At 42.9% G+C, this 20,717-nt stretch overlaps 2 protein-coding genes across 5 annotated transcripts in view; both read left to right on the top strand.

Moving 5' to 3' along the window:
- me3 (malic enzyme 3) overlaps positions 1-20,717 on the top strand; it is a 175,166-nt gene that overhangs the window by 13,255 nt on the left and 141,194 nt on the right. For 2 of the 4 annotated variants that reach the window (XM_008108123.3, XM_016992694.2), the window contains exons 1-2: positions 12,410-12,582; positions 13,399-13,620. In XM_008108123.3, coding sequence (XP_008106330.1) covers positions 13,435-13,620 — 186 coding nt within the window. In that variant the 5' untranslated portion in view covers positions 12,410-12,582; positions 13,399-13,434. Of the gene's footprint in view, positions 1-12,216; positions 12,583-13,398; positions 13,621-20,717 lie in introns of those variants that run through there. The other 2 variants (XM_062977084.1, XM_062977085.1) reach the window with 2 other exon arrangements.
- Positions 1-20,717, top strand: part of grm5 (glutamate metabotropic receptor 5) — a 1,174,932-nt gene that overhangs the window by 1,101,619 nt on the left and 52,596 nt on the right. The window lies entirely within an intron of this gene.

Below are 20,717 nucleotides of genomic sequence, written 5' to 3'. Positions count from 1 at the left end.
ACCAGGGCTTCCCAGTTCTCTCCCGGTGTCTATGCTGCAGTTTTTAAGGTTAGCTTTAAGCCCATCTTTAAATCTCTTTTCCTGCCCACCAACATTCCATTTTCCATTCTTGAGTTGGAAGTAGAGTAACTGCTTTGGAAGATGGTGATCAGGCATTCAGACAACGTGGCCAGTCCAGTTGAGTTGATGGTATAGGAGCATTACTTCACTGCTGGTGGTCTTTGCTTCTTTCAGCATGCTGACATTTGTCCGCCTATCTTCCCAAGAGATTTGCAGGATTTTTTTTGGAGACAATGCTGATGGAATTGTTCCAGGAGTTGAGTGTGACATCTGTAGACAATCCATGTTTCACAGACATATACCAGGCTTGGGAGAACAATAGCTTACTGTATATATTCGAGTATAAGCCTAATTTTTCAGCCAATTTTTTAAGACTGAAAAGGTGCCCCTCAGCTTATACTCGGGTGAGGATCCTGGTTGGCTTATATTTGGGTCAGCTTATACTCAAGAATATATGGTACATCTATTATTTTTCTCTATTATTATTGGTATTATTACATTTATTATTTTTCTCTATTATTGTTGCTATTATTACATTTATTTTACTCTATTATTATTAATATTAATACATTTATTATTTCACTCTGATCTTATTATTATTATTATTGCATTTATTATTTTACTCTATTTATTATTACTTGTATTATTTTCCTGTATTATTATTTATTATTATTATTATTATTATTATTATTATTATTATTATTACATGTATTATTTTACTGTATTATTATTAAAAGGATACATAAGCACATTTACATTGAAGAAGATGAGAATAATGATTTGATCAGAGTTGGACAGTCTTATCTTTGAGCTTTATGTAAATATTCAAAAACATTTAACCTACTGATGCCTCAATTAATGTAATTTTATTGGTATCTATTTTTATTTCTGAAATTTACCACCCTCGGCTTATACTAGAGTCAATGTTTTCCTAGTTTTTTTGTGGTAAAATTAGGTGCCTCGGCTTATATTCGGGTCGGCTTATACTCGAGTATATACGGTAATAAACAAGCACCTTGGTGTCCTTGCGGATGTCCCGATCCTCAAACACTCTGCTTTTTTCACAAAAATGCTGCATTCGCAGAGCTCAGGAGGTGTTGTATTTCAGTGTCAATGTTGACTTTTGTGGAGAGTGGCTGCCAAGGTAGTGGAAATGGTCAATATGTTCTAATGTTTCACCATTAAGCTGTATCAGGACTATGCCAGTTCTAACTGAACATAGCATTTAGACCCTTATATCTGTATAAGTGGGATCTGAGGCTATTTACAAGATTAAAACAGACACTTATAAAAACCAAGTCAGGATTTGAAAAAGCATCTGAAATGTTATTCCTCTTATTAGGTTTAAAAAACCTAATTATTTTAAAACACATCCATTAAAAAGGAGTACAATGTATTTAATAATAACCAAATGAAATCAGGAACTGAGGCTATGAGTCCAGCCAAAGTACTTTAACTAATACTGCCAGATGTTTTCTGTCTCTCCGCTGGACACTTTGGTGACCATTAAAACAACAACTTATCTAGCAAAGATATCCATGAAGACAGATGAGAGAAATAGTTCAGTGACATGCGTGCAATAATGGGAGAGAGAATTTATATAGGATTTATTCCTAGCTCGAAAGTCCTTTTCATCTGTGACCTTAGATAGGCTCCTTAATCCCTCTGTGTCACGTAATGAAGCATGTATTTCCCATCGAAGCAAAACATCTCACCAAACTGTTGGCTGTATTCAAGTTTCTTCAAGCAACCAGATGTTCAGAGCAGGCGAAGATTACTTTAAGGATGGAGAGAGAACCACTGGATGGATATTTATGGTACAGTGATTTCTCCTGGGATTGGGTTCCACGACCCCCTGTGGATATCAAAATACATGGATGCTTAAGTCCATTATATACAGCGTCCCATGCAGGGACATGAGAGAAGCCTCCCAGACAATGGTAAAACATCTGGGCATCCCCTGGGCAACGTAGACAGCCAATTCTCTCACACCAGAAGCGACTTGCAGTTTCATCATAATAATAATAATAATAATAATAATAATAATAATAATAATAATAATAAATTTATTCTTATATCCCGCCCCATCTCCCCGAAGGGACTCGGGGCGGATCACAGCAATAATAAAAACAGTGACAAATTACACATTGTAAAATCAACATGAAAAGCAGTCATACAATCAATACATACATCACATGTTAAAAACAAGGCGCTAAACAATTCTAGGTCGAAATAGAGGGCTACATGGAGAAGGTAGCTTCGTGGCAGAAGTCCTCAGCAAGGTATCAATAATCATGGGAAAACACTCTCTAATTAAATGGGCAGACAAATCAACCCCAAAAAATTAATCGTCAAAGGCCCTCCGGAGAAGCCAGGTTTTAAGGCCTTTCCGGAAGGCAAGGAGGGTGGGGGTCTGTCTAATCTCCCTAGGGAGTGAGTTCCAGAGGCAGGGGGCCACAGCGGAGAAGGCCCTCTCTCTCGTCCCCACCAGCCGCAACTCCGAAGGTGGTGGAAGCGAGAGGAGGGCCTCCCCCGAAGAGCGAAGAGATCATGCAGGTTCATAGGGGGAGATGCGGTCTCTAAGGTAGGTGGGTCCCAAACCGTTCAGGGCTTTGTAGGTCAGCACCTGCACCTTGAATTGGGCCCAGAAAACAAACGGCAGCCAATGGAGCTCCTTAAACAGAGGCGTAGAACGCGCCCTGTAGTTTGCTCCTGTTAGAAGCCTGGCTGCTGAGCGCTGTACTAATTGCAGTTTCCGGGCCGTCTTCAAAGGCAGCCCCACGTAGAGCGCATTGCAATAATCCAGTCTAGAGGTAACTAAGGCGTGGACCACCGTAGTCAGATCAGACTTCTCGAGGTATGGTCGCAGCTGGCACACAAGTTTTAATTGTGCAACGGCCCTCCCGGCCACGGCCGACACCTGAGCCTCAAGCGTCAGCCCCGAATCCAGGAGGACCCCCAAGCTGCGGACCTGCGCCTTCAGGGGAAGTGCGACCCCGTCAAGCACAGGTTGCCACCCAATACCCCGGTCAGACATACGACTGACTTGGAGGACCTCTGTCTTGTCAGGATTAAGTCTCAGCTTGTTCGCCCTCATCCAGGCCAACACAGCGGCCAGGCACTGGTCCAGAATCCGAGGGGCTTCCTTGGATTTAGGTGGAAAAGAGTAGTAAAGTTGGGTGTCATCCGCGTAGAGATGGCACCTCACTCCAAAACTCCGGATGACCTCTCCCAGCGGTTTCATGTAGATGTTAAAAAGCATGGGGGACAAAATAGAACCTTGCAGGACCCCACAGGTCAAAGGCCAGGGGTCCGAGCAGGTGTCCCCCAGCTTCACCAGCTGGGAACGGCCCTCCAGGAAGGACTGGAGCCACTGGAGTGCAGTACCCCCAAGGCCCATCCCAGAGAGCCGTCCCAGAAGGATACCATGGTTGATGGTATCGAAAGCCGCTGAGATATCCAAGAGAACCAGCAGGGTCACACTCCCCCAGTCCAGTTCCCTGCGGAGCTCATCCACCAAGGCGACCAAAGCCGTCTCGGTACTGAACCCAGGCCTGAAGCCAGACTGTGATTGGTCCAGAAAATCCGCATCCTCCAAGAATCCCTGTAGCTGCGAGGCAACCACCCGCTCCAAGACCTTGCCCAAAAATGGAAGGTTAGAGATTGGTCTGTAATTGCCTAAGTTGGTCGAATCCAGAGAGGCCTTCTTCAGGATAGGCCTAACCACAGCTTGCTTTAGGCTAGATGGAAATTTGCCCTGTGATATTGAAGCATTAATTATAGGCATAAACCAATCAACTAACCCGCCACTGGCCTGTTTTAAAAGCCAAGATGGGCAAGGATCCAGGGCGCAGGTGGTCGCCCTCACAGCCCCGAGGATCTTGTCCACATCATCAGGGCGCACAAGCTGAAACGAATCCCACAAGATCAAACAGACAGATGCCTCGGTTACCTCACCTGGCAATGCTTCAAGGCCGGCGTCCAAGTCAGAACGGATCTGAGCGACTTTGTCTGCAAAATGGTGAGCGAACTCGCTGCACCGAGTTGCCGAGAAGTCGGGTGGCTCCCTGCCCCCAGGAGGGTGGAGGAGCTCCCCAACAACCCGAAACAACTCCGAAGGTCTGTTATTTGCAGACGCGATGCGGGCAGTCGAGAAAGCCTTCCTGGCTGCTCGCAACACCACGGAATAGGACCTAATAGCGGCCTTCGACCGTGTTCGGTCAGAGCCGTCCTGAGTTTTCCGCCAGCGACACTCTAGTCTCCTTCTCGCACGTTTCATCTCCGTCAGCTCCCCAGTAAACCAGGGGGCCGGGGCAACTCCACGCTGCGAGAGGGGACGTTCGGGGGCGATCGTGTCTATTGCCCTAGTCATCTCGCTGTTGTAGCGAGCGACCAAGGCATCGACAGAATCGTCAGCCTCCGTGGCAGACAGAACCCCAGGAGACTTCAGGAATCCCTCGGGATCCATTAGCCTCCTGGGGCGGACCATCTTAATCGGTCCACCACCCCTGCAGAAGTTTGAGGGCGCGGTGAGTCTTAGACTGATCAGATGGTGGTCAGACCATGACAATGGAAGAATAATTTGCTCTTCCACTCTGACCAACTCGTCGCCCGCAACAAAAACCAGGTCGAGTGTATGTCCAGCTTAATGAGTGGGACCCGATATTACTTGGGACAGTCCCATGGTTGTCATGGCGGCCATGAAGTTCTGAGCTGCACCTGTCAAGGTGGCCTCTGCATGGATGTTGAAGTCACCCAGGACCATGAGGCGCTGGGAACCCAGCACCACGCTAGAGACCACCTCTGCAAGCTCAGGCAGGGAGACTGCTGTGTCGCGGGGTGGACGGTACACTTGCAGAATCCCCAAACTGTCCCGGGTACCCACCTTCAAGTGGAGACATTCGAACCCAGCGGAGTTCAAGTCACTCCTCACACAAATAAATGATGTACTGTAATGATGCCCCGTTTATAAATGATAAAATCAAGGTTTGGTTTTGCAAATGTGTTAGTATTTTCTAGACATGGACGACTGAATCTGTGGATACAGAATACAGAGGGCTGAACGTGGCTAGAAAACTCTTACACTATGCAATTTGCAGGTTTCTTAATCTTGCATTATATATTTTCTTTCAGTTTTCATTGTGAACAAAGTAAAGTTTGAATGAATTGGAAACGCTATATTCCACAGCTCTCTTCTTTCACTTCTTTTACAAGCCTTTAAAAGATAAAACCATGTAGTTGAATCCATAGATATGGAGGGCCAACTGCATCTAATAAAATGTAGATCTGAAGTAGGTAAGGATGCACCCAACAATTTTAAGGGTGCAAGCTTACACTTTAAAAACTGAACTACAGCTTCTTATCTGGAAAAAAAAACACACTTAGTCTTCCACAAGAGTTTTCTTCTCCCTTATAGTTGCTGGGGATGAAAGGTGATTATATACAAAAGAAACAGAAACAGAAAAGGAATTATCCTCTTCTTACAACTTAAGCACTTAAAGAAGGGCTGTTACTTTGCATTAGTTCATTCTAGCTGGATAATTGTGGTATTATGGTTAGTGACATTTAGATGGTGTTGGTAATGAACAGTTCTCTTGGATGCTTATAATTAAAGAGAATAAAGTCCTGATGACTATAATCTCATGAAGCACAGTATACCCAAAGGAATAATGAAAGAAAGCAGGGCTCCAGCCGCACCAACAAGCTGCCCGTTTGTTCCTCCATGAAATCCCTCTGCATAATCTTTCATGTTTGTTCTTCAAAGAATGGGTCAATGGTGGGGCTAACTGCTGGTTTGTTTTGTGGGAGGCTGTTGAACTTAGTAGTTGACATTGCTATCAAGCTGTTCTGGCATTATGTCATGCACTCGGTCTGAAGAAGTGAAGTACATGTCGTTCCGTGAACAGTCTCAGGGAGTCCTCTTCTCAAGAAGTGCAATAAAGTTTCTCATCAAAGAAACTATAATACAAGTTTAGATCAGAAAAGAGAACTTCTGTTGATGTCTCCTGTTAACTTTGATATGGTTGCCCAAATCCTTTTGGCATTACAGTGGAAACTCTACTTCCGAGTGTCCCTACGTATGAACATATCAACTTACAAGCCAGGTTTTGTTTTAACTTCCAAGCACCATATGAGCAGCCAGAGGTAGTGCTCACATGAGGCAACAAGGCTTCAAGGAAGCACCCTGTGCCTCATGCCTGCATTCTTCTGCCCGCGTGCCTTGCCTGCATGCCTCGTGCCTGCTTGCCTCATGCCTGTGTGCCTCGTGCCTACGTGCCTTGTGCCTGCATGCCTCGTGCCTGTGTGCCTCGTGCCTACGTGCCTTGTGCCTGCATGCCTCGTGCCTGTGTGCCTCGTGCCTACGTGGCTTGTGCCTGCATGCCTCGTGCCTGTGTGCCTCGTGCCTGCTTGCCTTGTGCCTGCTTGCCTCGTGCCTGCTTGCCTCATGCCTACGTGCCTCGTGCCTGCATGCCTTGTGCCTGCGTGCCTCGGCCTGGGTGCCTTGTCTGCGTGCCTCATGCCTGTGTGCCTTATGCCTGCTTGCCTCGTGCCTGTGTGCCTCGTGCCTGCTTGCCTCGTGCCTGCTTGCCTCGTGCCTGCTTGCCTCATGCCTACGTGCCTCGTGCCTGTGTGCCTCGTGCCTTCGTGCCTCGTGCCTGTGTGCCTCGTGCCTGTGTGCCTCGTGCCTGTGTGCCTTATGCCTGCTTGCCACGTGCCTCGTGCCTACGTGCCTCGTACCTGCGTGCCTTGTGCCTGCGTGCCTCTGCCTGCATGCCTTGTCTGCGTGCCTCGTGCCTGCTTGCCTCGTGCCTATGTGCCTCGTGCCTGCATGCCTTGTGCCTGCGTGCCTCTGCCTGGGTGCCTTGTCTGCGTGCCTCATGCCTGCGTGCCCCGTGCCTGTGTGCCTCGTGCCTGTGTGCCTTGTGCCTGCTTGCCTCATGCCTGCTTGCCTCGTGCCTGCGTGCCTTGTGCCTGCGTGCCTCATGCCTGCGTGCCTCTGCCTGCGTGCCACATGGTCTTGTCTGCTTTGGGAGACTGCTGCCTGCTTTCCTATTGTTCGCTTTGGAAGATTGCTCCCTGCTTTGAGGAACTTTGGATTAATTGAAGTTATGTGGTTTTTATGCCTGGTAGTTTGGCGTCATTTAGAGAGAGAGGGAGAGAGAGCAAGAGAATGAGGGAGGCTGGGATGAATACAGTATGAAGAAAATGATGCTTTTTCCTCTTTGCTTTGTGCTTTGTTTTGCTTTGCTGTCTTGCCTTGCTGTTACACTGGCCAACACACATTTTGCTGCCTCAACTGTGCTTCCTTGCCACAACCTATATGTTAACTCAGTGGTCAACAATGGATTGTATAGATCTACTCCAGCTAGGATTGACCAAAAAGTTTCAAAGCATGTAGTCGTTCATTCTTGGATGGTGTTTGTTTGCTACATCTTCATAGTATTTCCAGTGCCTTCATTCTACTATTGTGTATTCACTGTAGTACAAAGGAATAATGTGCACGATGTCAGTTGCAGGATGTTGGTATTCAGAATTTGAATGCATCGTATAGTGCAACTACTGTATGAGGGTAGATTTACAACATATAAGCACAATGTAGGATCAGGATCACCAACTTTTTCAAATACATATATTAAATTTCCGTGCCACCTTTCTCTCAGATTGGAAACCAAGCTGACTTCTGGAATCTTTCTGTTTTTGAGCTTTTAAATCAGATACTTGATATGTAATTTTTACCAAAAAGTAATAAAACTAGAGTTGAATATCCTGAAAGTTCCAAATCCTGTGTGATCGTTGAAGTTAAGCAGAATCAGTTCTGGTTAGTACTTGAATTGAAAACAACCAGAGAATGCCAGGTGTTGCAGGGTATATTTCAGAGAAAGACAGTAGCAATGTATTTCTTATTATTCCATTCCCTGCCTAAGAAGATCCTATGAAGTTCATGGGGGTCACCATAACCATGACCTGGAGGCATACAAACAGCTGGAAGCATAAGTGTGATCCAGGCAATCCAAAGTCCAATCAGCAAAATCAGTCTTGCGCTTTTGGCAAATGAGTATTCCTCACGTTAGAACAGTGGTTCTCAATCTGGGTATCCCCAGATGTTTTTGGCCTTCAAATTCCAGAAATCCTAACAGCTGGTACATTGGCTGGGAATTCTGTGAGCTGTAGGCCAAAAACATCTGGGGATCCCAGGTTGAGAACCACCGCCTTAGAAAAACCAATGAAATTTAAGGGGGTTGCCATAAGGTGATTTGAAGGTGTGCCCATGCACATGGTAATAATTCTTCGTGTCATGAAAACTTGCAATAGCTGAGTGATCTCTGTAGCTCAAGCTGCTGTCAGTGGTGCTAGAGCATCTCAGGTCATTCTTCCGTTTGGCAACCATTCCTTGGAATAACAGCCCCAATCTAGCAGTTAATATAGTAGCTCTGCGGGTCATATCTAACAGAGGAAGCACCCATTACAAAGCAATTCCCTTGTCACCTCCCTTCCACTCCTCCTAGCAGGCAAACAAAAGAGCAAATGTGCTTTTAATTACATCTGCTGTTTTCTTCCCCAGGCAACTTTTTGGCCAATGCATGGGTTCCTGGGCAGAAGGGTTGGATGTGAATGGCTTTGGGAATCTAAAAATGGGTTGTCTGTCTGGAAGTGCCTGGAAGGGTCAGAAAACAGGAATTGGAAAGCCCCTCCTTGTAGGATGTAGATTCTTGGGAATATTCCAATAGAATATTTTTAAGCCTGTCGTTCTAAAAGAGCGTCAGAAAACCCTGCATTTATAAATGAACCAAACAAAAGGACAGCTGAGAAGAACTAGTAATCGAGCAGGAATTTTATGAGCCAAAAACAAACCCTATTAGTATTAGTCAAAAGTGGGTTTGGAGTTATTCTTAAGCAGAACCTTCTGAGTTGATTTGGAAGCACAAAATTGTTAATGATACTCAGGGATCATTGATATTCATTTTGCTATCATCAGATTGACTTTTTTAAAAGGCACAACATCCTGTGTTATCTTGGAAGCTAAGCAGGATCAGCCACAGGAACCACCAATTGAGACTGGGAACTATGGGCTATATTTTAGAGGAACGAATGGGTGAGACCACCTTGGAAAACACCCTTCCTAAGAAAGCCCTATTTTTTTCGTGTCAGGAGTGATTTGAGAAACTGCAAATCGCTTCTGGTGTGAGAGAATTGGCTGTCTGCAAGAACGTTGCCGGTGGTGCAATGGGTTAAATCCTTGTGCTGACTGAACTGCTGACCTGAAGGTTTGGTTGCTGACCTGAAGGTTGCTGGTTTGAATCCGTGAGATGGGGTGAGCTCCTGTCTGTCAGCTCTAGCTTGCGGGGACATGAGAGAAGCCTCGCAGCCAACATATCCCAGCATCTCCTGTAGGCAACCAATTCTCTCACACCAAAGCAACTTGCAGCATGTTCTCAAGTCTCTTCTGACACAATAAAAAACTTATATAAGCCCTATGAAATATATCCATATATATGAAGTATTAGTGAAGTAAGGTGACTTGAAGATGTATGTGGAGTCCTCACAAGACCTACATATTCTCTCCAGTACAAAAGGAAAGTCAGCATTCGTTTGTTTGTTTGTTTAAGGCATTTATTACCAAGGCAATGCACAACAGGACAAACATTGAAATATTGAATAAATAATTGAACGCCAAGGAAAACACTAAGGGCCTCTCTTTAAAAATAGCTCTAAAAAGAGTTATAAAAACAATTAGAGCAGATACCCCTGATTTTAAGATGAACTCTACAAGTCTGATCCGGAATGGCTCTTCTTCTGTTTAGCAAAGACTGGATATGCATCTACACTGTAGTATTAATGCAGTTTGTCACCACTTTAATAGCAATGGCTTAGTGATATGAAATGACCAGAGTTGTTGTTTTACACAGCCTTTCATCTTCTCTGCCAAAGAGTGCTGGTGTCTCACCAAACTGCATGTGTATATAGATTATAGATATATAGAAATAGTTATATACTTTTGTCCCTGAGAAGGAAGCAGGGAAAAATGCTCAGCTGTTCACTTTACTGCTTGGTCAGTCCTCATCTCTGTCCCTTTTTTGCTGAGCCTGCTAATTAGTCTTAATTGGGTCGGTTTGTATTTGGGGCCTGTCAGGTGCCATAATTGTTATATCCCCTGAACCTGGCCTCATGTAAGAAAATGAAAGAAGTGTGGCAGGAAATTCAGGGTACCGTGGGTTTAATCCGATGCCCACGTGTGTGCAAAGGGATGACTGGCAGGGCCAGGCTGGTTCCAGCATGCTCAAAATAGATTTCCTTCTCTGGACCTTCGATAAGTTGTTTCTAGGGGGCGCATCTACACTGTAAAATTAATGCAGTTTGACACCGCTTTAACTGCCATGGCTCAGTGCTATCGAATCCTAGGATTTGTAGTTTGGTGAAGCACAAACACTCTTTAAATCAGAAGACTATGGAGCTTGTAAAACTACAACTGCCATGATTCCATAGTGTTGAATCATAGCAATCAAACTGTGTTAATTCTGCAGTGTAGATGCACCTCGGATCACATCCTGATCTCACTGAATATCAGAAGCTGAACATTATTATTAAATAATATTATTAAAATAATAATAACAACCTAGGAATCTCAACCAGACACAGTGAAGACATCTGCCCTTGAGCTTTGCTTCTCTGCTGCTGAATACGCATGTCCAGTGTGGAATACATCTCACCACATTAAAACAGTGGATGTGGCTCTTAATGAGACAAGCTGCATTATCACAGGATGTCTACGCCCCACATTATACTGAAATTATACTGTTTAGTCAGCATTGCACCACCTGACATCTGCTGGGAAGTAGCAGCCAATAATGAAAGGACCAAGGCATTGACATCTCCAACCCATCCCGTGTTCGGGTATCAGCCAGCACGCCAACGTCTTGAATCAAGCTTTTTTGGTCTACAGAGATACTCACAGGAACACCTTAGCAAGCGAGAGTCCAAAAGTGGCAGGCTAAAACCCAGAACCTCGAGGCATGGCTTATACCGAATGAGAGACTCTCCCCTAGTTACACAGAAAACTGGGCAACTTGGAAGGCGTTAAACAGACTGTGCTCTGGCACCATGAGATGCAGCACCAATCTTAAGAAATGGGACTACAAAGTGGAGTCCACGATGTGAGTGTGGAGAAGAGCGAACCACAGACCACCTATTACAAAGCAGTGTGAGCCCTATCACATGCACAATGGAGGACCTTCTTATAGCAACACCAGAGGCACTTCAAGTGGCCAGTTAGTATAATACCAAGTTTTAAAAACTTTGTGTTTTCAAATACAATACATTGTACTCTTGGTTCGCTTGTGACACAATAAATAAATTATTAAATTTGTCATTATTATTATTAATAATAATAATAATAAACAGGTGACAATTGGATTGATGAAAAACAACAGGAAAAACTCAGCCACTATCAGGACCTCAAGATTGAACTGCAAAGACGGCAGAAACCAGTACAGGTGGTCCCAGTGCTGATCGGCACACTGGGTGCTGTGCCAAAAGATCTCAGCCGGCATTTGGAAATTACAATCTGTCAACTGTAAAAGGCCACCTTACTGGGATCTGCATGCATATCTGAAAATACATCACACAGTCCTAAATGCTTGGGAAGTGTCCGACTTGTGATTTTGTGATACGAAATCCAGCATATCTATCTTGTTTGCTGTGTCATACTATGTTGTTGTGTCAATAATAATAAATGTTATTTGTATCCTGCCCCACCTTCTCCGAGGGGACTTGGAGCAATTTACAACACAGTAACAGTGCAAACCATAAACAATAATTAATTAAGATAAACAACAAAATTAACTTGAATCATTAAGACTTGGTAAATAAATAAGAAGCCAATAAGAAAGGAGCATAAGTAGCATCCATCCTGTGCTTTGAAGTATGAGTAAGAAATGAGCCATTCATTTCTCAGGAAGTCAATGGGTGCATCTAAACTGTGGAATTAAAGCAGTTTGACACTGTTTTAAATTCCTGGCTCAATGCAATGGAATTCTGGGAGTTGCAGTTTGGCAAGGTCTTTGTCTGCCAAAGAGTGCAAGTCCTGGGATTCCATAGCATTGAGCCATGGCTGTGTGATGAAGCTGCGTTAATTGCACAGTGTAGAAGAGATGCATTGAGAGGGCAGCTCCATATAAGGGATGCTCACTTAAGCTGTTCTCCGATTGCAAACTTTGACTTTTTTAAAGGGACCACAACTCCCCGCACCCATCATCTTCGCTGAGGCTTTTGGGAGTTGTAGTCTACTGAGCCTGCAAAAAAAAAAAATCCCTTCCTGCGGGGCCAGCTCGGTTTCAGAGCAGATGTGGGGAGGAGGGAGAGGAAAAGAGGGGGGAGAAGGGGAGGCGTTTGGCTTTTGCAACCGGTTCCTCCATCTGCTTCCTGGGGTTTGCTTTCGCTTCTTCCAGGCTCGCCTCCTCCCAGGTTTGCCTGGATGCCTTTCCTTGCAAAGGGAGCCAAGGGACCAGATCCAAAGGAGAGAGAGTAAGCCAAACGTTGCAAATCCCATCCCAGGGGCACCTCTTTGTAAATGATCACTTTTTCCTTTGCATCCTTTAGTTTGCTTCCTAAAAAGTGCAGGTGAAAGATGTCCTGCAAAGGTGGGGAAAGCCATGCTAATTGGGGTTTATTGGGAGCGGGGAGTGCATGGACCCATCCCATCCCATCCCTTTGTATTTAGTTACTTTGTATTTCCTTACTAAATAACATTCTTTCCTTTGCAACATGCAAGTAAAAATATCCTCTGCAAATGGGAAAGAGACATGCTAAGTAGTTTGGGGTACATGGACCTATTTCTATACGTAGGGCTAAACCAGGCATGAGCCAACTTTGGCCCTCCTTCCAGGTGTTTTGGATTTCAACTCCCACAATTCCACATGCAAATTCCACACCAATGGAGAGAGTCAGAAACACTGGGATGTCTGTGGTGGAGGAAAAACAGAACATCTAGGATGAAATTGTCCCCATATGAAAGCCTTCACTTGGGTGGTGGGCAGGATGGTGTTTGTGGAGGACATTGGCAGGGCTCTTGGACATGTTCATGGTGCTCTCTATAATCTGTAATGTTATTAGAGGGAGGGCCATTGGTGTCTCATGAGCAGTGGGAGCTATAGCTATTTGTGGAGGCAGCCTCATACATACATACACATATTTTCACTTTTATTATGCGCGCGTGCATGTGTATGTAAAGTTTTTTCCCCTTCTGTTGGTGGCATTGAAATTACAATCAATAGTGCCTTAGAATTGAAGAAATAAGGTGATTCCCTTTGTTTAGCATCTTTCTGTTTCGTTTCCAAACAGCAAAGGTGAAAGAGCTCCTGCCAAGTGGAAACAGCCATGCTGATGTGGATGCGTTGCAGGATCGGGGCCCTTCATCAGATCAGGGCCATTGGGGGTTGCCATGACCTCAGGTGCCCCCAGAAGAGAGGCTGCTGTTCTGGGGGGACCCCCTCGCCACCCCCCAAAATGACCGCATTGAAAAAGAGGGGCTATGACGTCACACGAAACCCGCACCTCAATAAGGTCAGCCTACACCTCTTTCTCTTCCAAATTATTATTTGTGGGGGGTGTTCTTATTCTTGGTGGGGGTTATTATTTACTCATTTTATACTTGTACCTTTAGAGATCCAACTCATTTGAATGATTTTGTTGCCTCTATGTGTATCTAATTCAATCTGTAATCAATAATAAACCATAAAATAAAGTTTATTGTTTTGAAATGGAACTTACAGCACAATGCAAAATATTTTGCTTTCCTCATTTCAAAATATTTCATTGACTGCTACTGTTACTACACATGGTGTATCACCTTATCCAGAATTACTAAATACAAAAAAAAAAATGTCCAAGCCGGTGGCTGACATAGCAAGCAATATCTTTTGCTTTCATTGTACACAAACTTTAATGCACCAAACTATTACAAAATTACTTTCAGGTTGTGTATCATGATTATACTTGGGTCTCATCTCCAAGATATCTCTTTATTCCTGAATAAAATACAAGTATTCTTGAATTTTAAAAAAATCCAATATACTGAACACTTCTGGTTTTAAGTATTTTCGATAACAGATACTCAGCCTGTATTACTAATAATTATTATCATTCTTCCACAACTGGGATTAAAGGCAGCTTTATAAATTAATATATATGTGAAGCCAGCCGTCCATATCCATGGATTCTGTATCCATGGATTCCACCATCCATACACTGACATATTAAAAACAAAACAAAACAAAAAGCACACTTTGATTTTGTCTTTTTATTATAAGTTACACCATTTTACTACACCAATATATATAACGGGGGAGTTGAAAATATATGGATTTTTGTGTCTGCAATGGGATCCCAGGAACCAATCTCTAGTGGTTACCAAGGGCTCACTGCACAGACTTACTTTTTCTCTCTGTGTCTACATTATATTATATGGATGCGTATTAAATAATTGAAAAAGCAATTAACAACACTTATTGTCATGTAAAATCTGCGGCACCAACTTCCCTAAACACTTAAATCAGTTTCATACTAGTATTGAAGAAAGTGGTTCCACAGTGCAGATGATAACATAGGAAATCCTGGAACCAGTTTGAGGCCTGTGGATAGTGATTACACGAACCACAAAGCTCTAATGTGTATTAAGGCGCTTTTGTAGATGTTCATTGTCGAGCTGCTAGAGTTTGAAGCTTGCTTTGAACTGCATTAAATGGACAGTGTAGTTGAGGCCTACATACCAGAAGGATTGCAATCAAGTATACATATACACGGATTCTGCATCCACAGATTCCACCATCAATGGCTTGGAAATACTCCAAAAATATCCAAAATGCAAACTTCGATTTAGCCATTATATATAAGAGCAAGCCTTTTATTATGCCATTGCACATATTGGGACTTGAGTGTACATGGATTTTGGTATCCAGAAGGGAACCTGGAACCTCTCAAGTTTTGCTTTGGAGTTGGGGAAAATATTTTTTTTCAAATATCGAATTGCAGAATATGTGGATGCAGAACCCATGGAAACAGAGGACTGACTGTAACTCCTGAATTATAATAAAGAAGGCTCAGTGAAAACTGTTGAAACTCCATTTCTGAAACGTTGCATGAATCCAGAATGTGATTAATGGGAAGAGGAAAAGGAGTACGAGGACGAGGGTGTTTCCAAAGAATTTGGATGCAAACCTGGGAATATGCAAATAAAATCAGAGCACAAAGAACCGAATGCTCTCGATACTTCTAAAAACTTTTCTTTTCTGGATGAGCCAGTTCTCTATCTTTTTAAAGAAACGCAAGCCTTGCAAATGGATCATTGTGGAGTCAGCAGTTTTGTTTTATTTTTAAAAGAACGTGACTGGATACTGGCAGAACATTGACTTCCCAGGTCCATTTGAAATAAGTCTCTCCCCTGCAGTGTTTCAAAGCATTGCAGCAGGAATATGTGCTGTCAAAACCGAAAGCTTTGAGTGGGTTTTTCTCTCTATCTTTTGAATCAACCTTTCCCTTATGAAAAAGGAGAAGAAAGCTGTGGAGAGCAATCTAGTAGCACCTTTAAGATTGATTAACTGGTATATTTTACCATGAGCTTTTTTGGATATCAGTCTGCTTCCCCAGGTGTCCTGATAGAGTGAAATAGGTTTCTAAGTTTGGAAAGGTGAAGTTGAGGTAGTATGTACTAGGAGATGATGATATGGAATAGAGTATAAATAGAGTAAAGATGGATGCAAACTCTGGCCATAAATCTTCAGAAACTTCTTTGAAACTTTTCAAGAGATTCATTTTATTATATACTATCTTGGGTACCCAGCATTGCCTGGGTTATTTGAAAAAGTCATTTTTTTTTTTACTTGTACATAATGCATAAGGTTGTGGGTGAACTATAACTGACATCATGCCAGGTGACTTCGAAAAACTGCATTAGTACTTAAAGTTTGTTATGTTGGGCAAGTTTAGTCTAGATGCATCATTGATGAGGTTCAGTGTGCTCCCTTGGCTGTAGGGTAAACTACAATTCCCACTATGGTGAGTCAGTGCCCTCAAACCGCTCCAGTAGGTTGAGTTACTTTTGGAGGTTCTGTGTGCCAAGTTTGGTCCACGTCCATCATCGGTTTCTCTGGTTGTGGTTGAACTACAACTGCCAGAAAGGAAGGGCAGTTCCCCAACCCCTCCAGTAATCAAATTTCAGCATATCTCATATGTGTGCCAAGTTGGGTCCAGATCCATCAGTATTTGGCTTCACAGTACTCTCTGGTTGAACGTGAACTACAAGTCCCCCAAATCAAGGTGAATTTCTTCCAAAGCGCTCCAATATTTTTTGCTGGTCATGGGGCTATGTGTGCCAAGTTTGGTCCAATTCCATCTTTAGTGGAGATCAGAGAGCTCATTGATTGCAGGTGAACTATAAATCCCAGTACAACTCCAAAATGTCCAGGCCAATTCCCCTCAAAATCCAACAGTAGTCAAATTTGGGCATATCAGGTATGCATGCCAACTTTGGTCCAGATCCATCATTATTTGGGCTCTGGATATAGGTGAACTACAACTCCTATAAATCCCTCTAAAGACCAGATCTTTTGTTAGTTATGGGAGTTCTGTGTGCCAAGTTAGTTCCAGGTCCATTCGTGGTGGAGTTCAGAGTGCTCTTAGATTGCAGGTGAACTATACATCCCAGTACCTACAAGTCCTATAAATCATGGTGAATTCTCCCCAGACCTCTCTAGTATGTTTAGTTGCTGATCACTTCCTCTGTTTGCTGTGCCATAGAAAAGAATAAGCAAGGGTTATGGGAGAGGCAGTGGGTGGGGTCATGCAAATTCCACACCAATTGAGAGAGTAAGAAACACTGGGATGCCTGTGGTGGAGGAAACATAAAATCTAGGATGAAATTATCCCCGCATGAAAGCCTTCACTTGGGTGGTGGGCAGTGTAGTGTTTGTGGAGGACATTGGCAGGGCTCTTGGACATGTTCATGGCGCTCTCTATAACCTGCAAAGTCACTCGAGGGAGGGCCATTAGTGTCTCCTGAATAGTGTGAGTTATAGCTTTTTGTGGAGACAGGAGCTTGTCGGTGTAAGTGGACACTCCAGCCACACACACACACATTTTCACTTTTATTATGTGTATAGATGAACTTTTGATATATTAATAGGTATAAATAGATATCTTGAAATCATTATCTTTGTTCATACTTTTGCTAATAAAATATCCCATATTTGAAATGCTTAGGACCAGAGGTGTTTTGGATTTTTCAATTTTGAATTTATATATATTTTATACACACACACATGCATAATTAAATATCTTGGAGATGCAACTCAATTCTAAACTCAAAATTAATTTATATTTCATATACACCTTATATACATATCCTGAAGATCATTTAATACCATGTTTTGATAACTTTTGTGCATGAAACAAAGTTTTATGTACAGTACATTGAATCATTAAAAAGCAATAGTGTCCCTCTTTCAAACTATCAAGTGGATGATTTTGGAATATTTTAGATTTTAGGATTCCCGATAAGGGATGCAGGCCCTTTATATTCCAATTCATCAAGTTCCTTTTTCCAGCTGTTCTTTGTGTGTTTTGTATATTTTAGTTCAGCACTTTCCAGACTACGTGTTGTGTCACTTTAGTGTGTCGAATGCAGTGTGTAGGTGTGTTACACAAACTTAATGAGAGATGACAAAAATCCATGTTATTATCTTGCAAATCATAAGATTTTCATGAGCTATGTTGTACCCCATACATTTTGTTATTACAATTTATGTATGTCTCCATATCTCTTACAAAGGGTTGGTTTAAAACTGAATTACTGTGTCACGAAATGATACATGTTTAAAAGGTATGCCACCAACATGAACTATTTTGAAAGCTCTGCTTTAGTTGTTGTTACAGAATCTTTTGAATACATTTGAATTTGTTGATATTCTACTCAAGGCTGCCAACTAAAGCTCGTCTAGATGGAACCAAATCAAACCAACTGTTTGCAGCCTCATTAAAGTTGTAGAGTTAAAGGTGCAGCATTTTATTTTGTTGGTAGCGATCCAAATTGACGTGAAAGTTCATCAATTTGAGAACTTTAATAACAGGGTTAGTGACATAACTGCTTTGTTACAAGAGTTTTGCCGACAGCGGATCTGTTTCCAGGCCCAATTCAGTGTGTGCTGCTGGGAATGCATAAAGCCCTGCATATATTTGAAAGGATTCAAAAGTTATCTTTGCGAATCCTCAGCTTGAGGAACAGAGGCCTTTCCTATATCAACAAAATCAAGACCGTCAGTGGAGCTGAATAACTACTGTAATTTGAATGGGAACCCTGTGCTTTCTTTTCTGACTTAGTGCCATGTTGGCAACACGCTCCAGCTATCAAAACCTGGATTTGCCACTGTTGTTATTGCACAAGCTCTTTTAGCTCCTTCTTTAAAAGGGAGTAACAGGCAGACAGGCGTGAATAAATACAGCATTGTTAATAATACAGGAAATAACTGTTCCCAGTCAGTCTTAAAGGCAGTGTAGTATAAAGGTTTGGGCTGGAACTTGAGAGGTCCCAGTATTAATTATCCACTGGAAAATTATTTAGGGGAAGGTGGGCATGTTGCACTCTTAGAGAATAATCTACCTCACAGAGTTGTGTGGTGAGGAAGAAATCATTTATGGCATTTTCCTCATTGGAAGAAAAGCAGACTGTAAATGCAACTATTTATTTATTTATTTACAGTATTTATATTCTGGCCTTCTCACCCCAAAGGGGACTCAGGGCGGATCACAATGTACATATATATGGCAAACATTCAATGCCATTAGGCATAAGACACGCACAAACAAAGACACAGAGGATATTTAACATTTCCCAGCTTCCGGCTTCATGAGGGTATGCTCAATTCTGGCCACAGGAGGGTATGCCCAATTCTGGCTTCGTCATCCACTGTGACACCGAGTCTTTGATGGAGTACTTCCTCATCTTATGGCACACACACTGCTGTTGGACATTTTTATGCTGGCATAAATTAGTTAAATTAGCCTCCCTGCATAAGTGGTCCCTAAATTTCCAGATGCAATGGTCTTTTGGGTTGCTTAGGTAAATAATGAGCTGGGGGTCATTTAATGGTTGGGCACTCAATCCGACCCGGGCTTTGAACGCATGACCTCTTGACCAATAGTGATTTATACTACTAACCAGCTGCGCCACACATTATTTGATATTTTTGTGCATGAAGCAATGCTTGTATTCGTTGAACCATCAGAAAGCAGAGCTATCACTTTCTTAGCTTCCTATGTGGACACTTTTGGACCCTCTAGGTGTTTTGGACTTCAGCCTACTGGCTATTAGGAAATATGGGAGTTGAAGTCCAAAACACCCGGAGGGCTGAAGTTTGCCCATGCCTGCTATAGGGCCTCAAACTATAGGTCCAGCAGTTTGGATAGCTCCTATATAGTTTTCTGTGTGGGTGGACCATGGGAGTCTACTCAGAAAAGGAGAACAAGAGAGAAAACTGGAATGTCCTTGTAATTTTTTTAAATCTCAGCACCTTATGATTGACATTCTTACAAAAAAGGAACGGCGGTTCCATTAACAGATGAATTAGTGTGTGCCTGCACCCTTCATTGTTGTACTGAACACTTTTTTAAATCTTCTTCCCAAACAAATGATTTCATCTTGCCATTTTAAAAATTGGACTAACTGATCCATGGAGCCCTTTTCTTCCCAACCCTCTGGCTTCACTCCCAGTGGATGAACGCTGGCATTTCATAAGAGGGTTGTGTCACTAGGGTGGGTCAAGGCACATCGCTCTGAGCACATCTTGGAGAAGTCATGGGTTGAGTTGTCATAGATGGCACATAATAGGAGATCTGTTCTTGCTGGAACTGTGAGTTCGTGGAATGGCAAACAGGCGAGAACAAGGGAACCCGCAGGCTGGATCCTGCCTCAAGAGAAACTTGGTGATTTTACCTATTCGGCATAATAAAATATCCTTTTTCTAGTTCCTCTTGCCATTACAAGAGGAGAAAGGTATTTAAGAAGTAAGATGCTATGACTCCACTTTTGCATTTTGTATGCTGCACATATGTAACTGAATCATAGGTAACTAATGTGGTTTGAAACCACTTTAACTTCCAGCAATGTTATGGGTGCCTAGGAGTTGTTATTTTACAAGGCCTTTTACCTTTTCTGCCAAAAACTGCTGGTGGTTCACCAAACTACAATTCCCAGGATCCCATAACATTGAGCCATGGCAGTATTAATTCTACATTCTGTATTCTACATTCTGTATTAATTCTACAGTATAGATGTACCCTTAATGAAAATTCCAACTGGACTTTACCCATTGAATCAATGGGATTTACCCATTGAAGGGACTCTTTCCTTCAGCAGTTCCTTCAATAGGTCTGCTTCAGTTGGAACTAACCAATAGGATTCTACCCATAACATGTGCATAAATGCTTTGTATATACTGGTTACAGTCTGGATGGGAAAACATTCAGATTTGCAGATGGACAGAGGTGGATTGCCATTTCCTTCCTCTGAAATATAGCCTATAGCTCCTGGTATTCATTGGCCTCCCATCCACGTACTAACCAGGGCTTGCCCAGTTTAGCTTCCATGATCAAATGGGGGCTTTAGGACA

This window comes from Anolis carolinensis, chromosome 3 (genome assembly GCF_035594765.1).
Source record: "Anolis carolinensis isolate JA03-04 chromosome 3, rAnoCar3.1.pri, whole genome shotgun sequence".
In the NCBI taxonomy this organism is placed as follows: Eukaryota; Metazoa; Chordata; class Lepidosauria; order Squamata; family Dactyloidae; genus Anolis; species Anolis carolinensis.
This window is presented reverse-complemented; position numbering and strand designations above follow the sequence as displayed.